Source organism: Acyrthosiphon pisum, chromosome A1 (genome assembly GCF_005508785.2).
Source record: "Acyrthosiphon pisum isolate AL4f chromosome A1, pea_aphid_22Mar2018_4r6ur, whole genome shotgun sequence".
Lineage (NCBI taxonomy): Eukaryota > Metazoa > Arthropoda > Insecta > Hemiptera > Aphididae > Acyrthosiphon > Acyrthosiphon pisum.
Genome location: NC_042494.1, coordinates 56641095 through 56646801, shown reverse-complemented (window position 1 = coordinate 56646801; position 5707 = coordinate 56641095). Strand labels below are relative to the sequence as shown.

At 29.8% G+C, this 5707-nt stretch overlaps 1 protein-coding gene across 1 annotated transcript; it reads left to right on the top strand.

Moving 5' to 3' along the window:
- The first annotated feature begins 2796 nt into the window (after positions 1–2796).
- Positions 2797–4652, top strand: LOC100162501 (transmembrane emp24 domain-containing protein 3). Its single transcript, XM_001943151.5, has 3 exons — positions 2797–3141; positions 3209–3454; positions 3531–4652. The coding sequence occupies exons 1-3, from the start codon at positions 2980–2982 to the stop codon at positions 3771–3773; spliced, it is 651 nt and encodes a 216-aa protein (XP_001943186.1). The 5' UTR covers positions 2797–2979; the 3' UTR covers positions 3774–4652.
- The last annotated feature ends 1055 nt before the right edge of the window (positions 4653–5707 follow it).

Below are 5707 nucleotides of genomic sequence, written 5' to 3'. Positions count from 1 at the left end.
CTTAATACGTGCACCCCATTAGCACACAGATTCGTCCTGTCTTTGTTTAGCCTAATAAAAGTTATACCTGGCCGCAAAGTAGGACTTAATTGGTTTGAAATACTTGTCTAACATTTTCATAAGAGTATCATACTCAATATCGTTAGGCGTGCTAGGAACACATAAACTAAAAAGCACTTTATGAATTTCCTCACTGACCGATGACAGTAATATTGCTCTTTTTTGTATGTTGTTTTCGATTGAATTGGCCAAAAAAAAATTTGTTAATTTTGACTCGAAAATTGTAATATCCATACCTATTTCAAATGTTCCTGGTGACCCAATAACTTGATTGAAGTTCATTATAGAATGAGTCTTTGGAGGTGTCATTTTGTATTAGTATGAATACTCAATACACTTAACACTTAAACCTTCTAAAGCAATATGATTACAATTAAACTATTGTTATCTTCGTCGCCAATTTGTTGTGTATTGTTAATATGGATAATGACACAAACGTATATTATAGTCTTTTATTGTCCAAAGTATAAATCGTAATGACGTATATTAAAATTGTCTACTTGCTAATGACCGATGGACAATCCTCACCAATCGTAATATGATACTTATGATTATTATTATTAATATAAACGTTTAGTATACAATATAAATGCTGAATATGCAACAAGTTAATTGAATTAAAAATGTTTACTACCTATTACATGGCACATAAAACTTATAATATATTGAAATTCCACAACTGGGATAATTGCAAAAAAGCAATAAAAATGCGAAAACAGTAAAAAAAAGAACTATAATTACTAAACTATCACAAATTCCAAATGCACATTTAAATTTTTTCATCTTGATAAATAACTTCAGGTGTATCTGTATTATTTTTCATACGGCAAAAACCTATAACAAACTAAAATAAAAGGTTCCACATTAAATTCGAGCCTCGAGGTCCCCTAATAACGGAGGGCATAGATTTCCTATCGCGCTTCTAATAATAATAATAATAATAATAATAATAATAATAGGAAATGTCCCTGCAGATGAACTGATGGAAGGGTGCTTATAGCGATTGGGACATAGGGTCATTAGGATGTTTGAAAAACACCAGAAATCGACGTAACTTGTCAGTTGTCACTGAGTTGTCAGTACAATTACGTACTATGTAGGTAACGTAGTGGAGTCCCGAGTCACGAAATATTTATTTCACTTTCACTTGTGTGTGTACCGATAACAAGTATTTATTAATATTTATTCAGTAATTATTTAATCAGAATTCAGAGTACCATCGAAAGATGTTTTAATTTTTTACTTGTTCGCGAATTCAGGATTGACATACCTAGTTTACACAACAATCCAACATCACAGACAACTCCACTAAAGCTGAGTAGCTGAGTTACATCAAATACTATAAACAACTTATCGATGATAAGTTAGGTAGGTATACCTAGTAACTAGTATTTACTATTTGTTAGGTAGGTATACCTAGTAACTAGTATTTACTATTTGATTACATTAAAAAATATCAAATCTTTTATGATATAGGTACGATAAATGATAATAATATATGTAAATATATTAATATAATATATATACTGTGTGTCCGCGAAAACTGGGTGCACTCTATTAAGTAGAGTATAAGTATAATAGACGTACATATTTTAGAATTCTGTCTACAGGAAATTGATGATCCAATAGTCTAGTTTCGTGTTCGGCAAACTAAATTCAAAAAGTATCTAGGTATAGTGGACTAAGTAGGTTCCTAATATGGGTAATTTAATTATTCAGTGTACCCTGTTCTTGAGGACACACGCCACACGGTATACCGTTTGCCTGACGAAACGATTAGAATTTTTCAGTGAATCTTTCAAATACTTCAATCATAATAATTTATACCAACAGTTATTCCATTTAAAGTTTTTTAAGATAAAATTTATATTCAAATCACAGCCTTAGAAGTAGATGTTAGAAAAATATTATAATATATTATCTTCTATAGCACGGGGCGCCAACCAGTCGATCACGATGACGGGTCCTATCTTTGTAGGAATATAGGTCGATCGTCATAAAAATTAATTTTACCATTATCGGTCGATCGCGTAATAAATAATTGGATAATATTTATTGAAGATTACCTCGGAGCTTTGAAGACGCGCAAGTACTTCAAACATTTTTTTTTTACTTTATCTCTTGTATTATTAAAATATTACACTATTATTATTATTATTATTATTATGAAGAAACAATAAATAATTATTCTTTGAAGCTTAGACCTTTTTTTTTTCTCATCAAAAAAATCTATTCCTAAATACCTAAATTCTCCCGGATGTCGAACACCAGGGACTTCAAATTTCAAATGTAGCTCACTTGTTTGAAACCTAACCTAACGGCTAACCGTGTTGTGTATCAAGAATCAAATGACTTTTACCTAATTCAAATATATTTTAAATACCTACAATATTATAATATTTTATTGTTTTTTTTTTTCCAGTGATTCGACGTCCTGTACATAGAATATCCGTACCACGGTTTAAGATATATCTTAACCCGTGATCCGTACCATAGAAAATAGATAGACCCGTACATAGCATCATTGAACAATAGCATGTACATAGATATATTAACTTAATAGGTCTATGGTGGTCCGTAACCACGGTCACGAAAATATGTTTTTATCATACCTATATAATATTACTGATGTGTTATCACTCTGTTCTCGCCGCAACGCTACCCGGCTACCGCCAATCAAAGAACACGTAAGCAATCAATGACGTCAACGATTCGTTTGCACATTATCAGTAGCGTAACAATTATCAGCATTGTGCTCCCCGAAGGTTTTTAATTTCAAAGTTTGAACAGATAAATAGAACATTGCATTTTAATATACAATTATAAAACAATATAAAACTTGACAGTTGACATCAAGTTATTCGAGCTGTGAACAGCTTAAATGTTTCGCCTCTTTACGACTATACTACAACAGTCAAAATGATACCGTCGAATATGAACTCACTGATCGGACTTCTATTTTTGTCGTACTGCATCTGTTTGGTGAAATCGATCGAGTTGACTTTTGAACTCCAGGACAAAGCAAAGGACTGTTACTACGAAAACATACAGAAAAATACGTCCACCACGCTGGAGTACCAAGTACGGTGGATATAGTTTAGCGATACATTAATTGTATGATTAACTGTGTGTTGTGTTTCAATTGCAGGTCGTCACTGGTGGTCAATATGATGTCGACGTGATAATCGAGTCCCCGACCAAAGAAATTTTATACAGACAAGTGAAATCGCAATTCGACAGCCATACTTTTGTAGCAGCAGTTAGTGGACCATATGCCATTTGTTTTAGTAATGAGTTCTCAACATTCTCGCACAAGCTCGTGTACATGGACTTACAAGTTGGCGAGGAAGACCCGCTACCCGGTATAGGAGAGCAAGTGACTGTTATGACTCAGGTATATTTTAATACTCATTATTGATTGAAGTATCGTATCCAACTTAGAATATAAATATTTCATTATGTTGTTTTAGATGGAAACAACGTCTCAAGATATTCATGAATATTTAAACAAAATTATTGACTATCAAACTCATCATAGATTAAAAGAGGCTCAAAGTCGTAAACGTGCTGAAGATCTGAATCACCATGTAGCGTTATGGTCAGCTACAGAAACTATTGCAATATTATTAGTCGCCATTGTGCAAGTATATACGTTGAAAAGATTTTTTACCGAAAAATCCCCTACACAAATTCCTTACAAGTCAATGTATTAAAACTATTAGGTTGAGAATAAATAATATTTCTAATAAAATATGATTATTAAATATCAATAAAGAATTATTATCATTTTTCTCGACATATTATTAAAATGTGTTTATAAGAGACTAATAATTGAAAAAAACTTTTTGTGTGTAAATTAATATTCTTTAGTCCAGGGTTTAACAAAAACTATTAAGATTAATATGTACATATTATTGGTTATAATTAATCATAGTTGGTTGTTAAAATGCAAAGAATTTATCATCATGCTTTGTACATTAATTTTTATGATATTGTCAAAATCAAATTTTATACCTACATGATATCAAGCATCATTTAGTTATCAAGACATTTTAACATTTTTAAAGTTTTAAAGAACTATACATTGTTTATAATTATAATACCGAGTTGCATGAACAATCACCATAGGCGCATATATTGTTTGAGATTTGGGGGGGGACTAAATCCCTACTTTAATAATAATATTTTGATTACGCTTAAAACAACATTTAAGAAATATTTGGGAGGGCTTAGCCTCTAAAGCCCCTCCTCCCTAGTTGTGCCTATGAGTCAATCACCAAACATTTAACGAATCATTCATAGAATATCAAATAGTGAGCTAAAGGTCTTTTAAACATGATTTGGTGGCCCATTAAATTTTATTGAACCATTAAATGAATACATTTTTCATGCAACCTGACATCAGTAATTAAATGGTTTTAAAAATGTATGTATTACCTATATTTTTTTGTGCAATTTAATTTATTATTTTGGTTTATTAAATTAATGAATTTGTACATTGACTTGAGTCTTGAAGTGTTTAATTGAATTCTGTATGAAATTTTGATTATTTTATATTTAAATATAATATAAGGATATTATATTATATTGTATTGCATTGTTTTTTTTTTTATTTACATTTAAATCTTCCATTTAAATTAGGTACTTAAATACTAACATAATTATTGGGTGAACCACCAATATAAGTATTAATTAAATATATTACATTATTTAATTGAACAGGCGATGGACTGATCTAGTTTTGACCTATACAAGTGTAATATTCCAGAATTCATACGTATTTATTATATTATTTTGCCTGATGTAGGAATGTTTATTCATATAATCCTATGTAATGCCAACAGCAGGGCCGGATTGGAGAATTTCCAAGGTTTTCCGTACATTACCGGACCGCTTACAAACTGACGGCCCTTGAGTACTTTCTTATTCCGTTCATAGTTTTTTTTATTTTATAGTCTTCATTTCTTCAACTTGATTAGAAATTTGTTACCATATATAATCAATTATAAACCACAAACAATATTTTAATTTATAATTCTATAAGCAACAACCCATAAGCTACAAATTAAATTAAAAATAATTTTTAAGTTTTCTCTGTAAAAATTATATAAATATGTATTGATATTGATGGTTAAAGGACCATTATTTTAAATTGTATTAGACTGATGAATTAGTTTCTCAAGAGCAATCCTAAGGTTTATATTTAGGGAGTTTTTAGTTCATTTTTCTAATTTTCAAGAACAAAATATGATGATAGTATTATCAGTATACCTACACTATACATATTACATACTATAATATATATAATATTATAATTATTTGAAATTTGGGGTTTTTAGGTTTCGGTAAGAAAAACTTATAAGGAACTTTGCATTTGTTTAACTACAAAATAATTTGGAAATGTTTGATATTTTGTCAACATTAAAACTTCAAACACGAGAAAAAAAATTGCGCCTTTGTATTTTTAAATTGCTAAAGAAGAACTTAAGTGGACAATGTATCTATTACATTTTCAAGTTTTTCTACACAGCCTAAAAATATCTAAAACAATTCAAACATTTCAATGGCTTAAAATTAATCTAAATATTTTGAAAATTTTTATTATTTACAGAAAATGATAATTCAATTAATAGTGGAATGTTTCAAC

Coding starts and splice junctions, on each gene's coding strand:
- LOC100162501 (XM_001943151.5), top strand. CDS start 2,980: ATGATACCGTCGAATATGAACTCACTGATCGGACTTCTATTTTTGTCG. Junction 3,142..3,208: donor CCACCACGCTGGAGTACCAA/GTACGGTGGATA, acceptor TTTCAATTGCAG/GTCGTCACTGGTGGTCAATA. Junction 3,455..3,530: donor AAGTGACTGTTATGACTCAG/GTATATTTTAAT, acceptor ATGTTGTTTTAG/ATGGAAACAACGTCTCAAGA.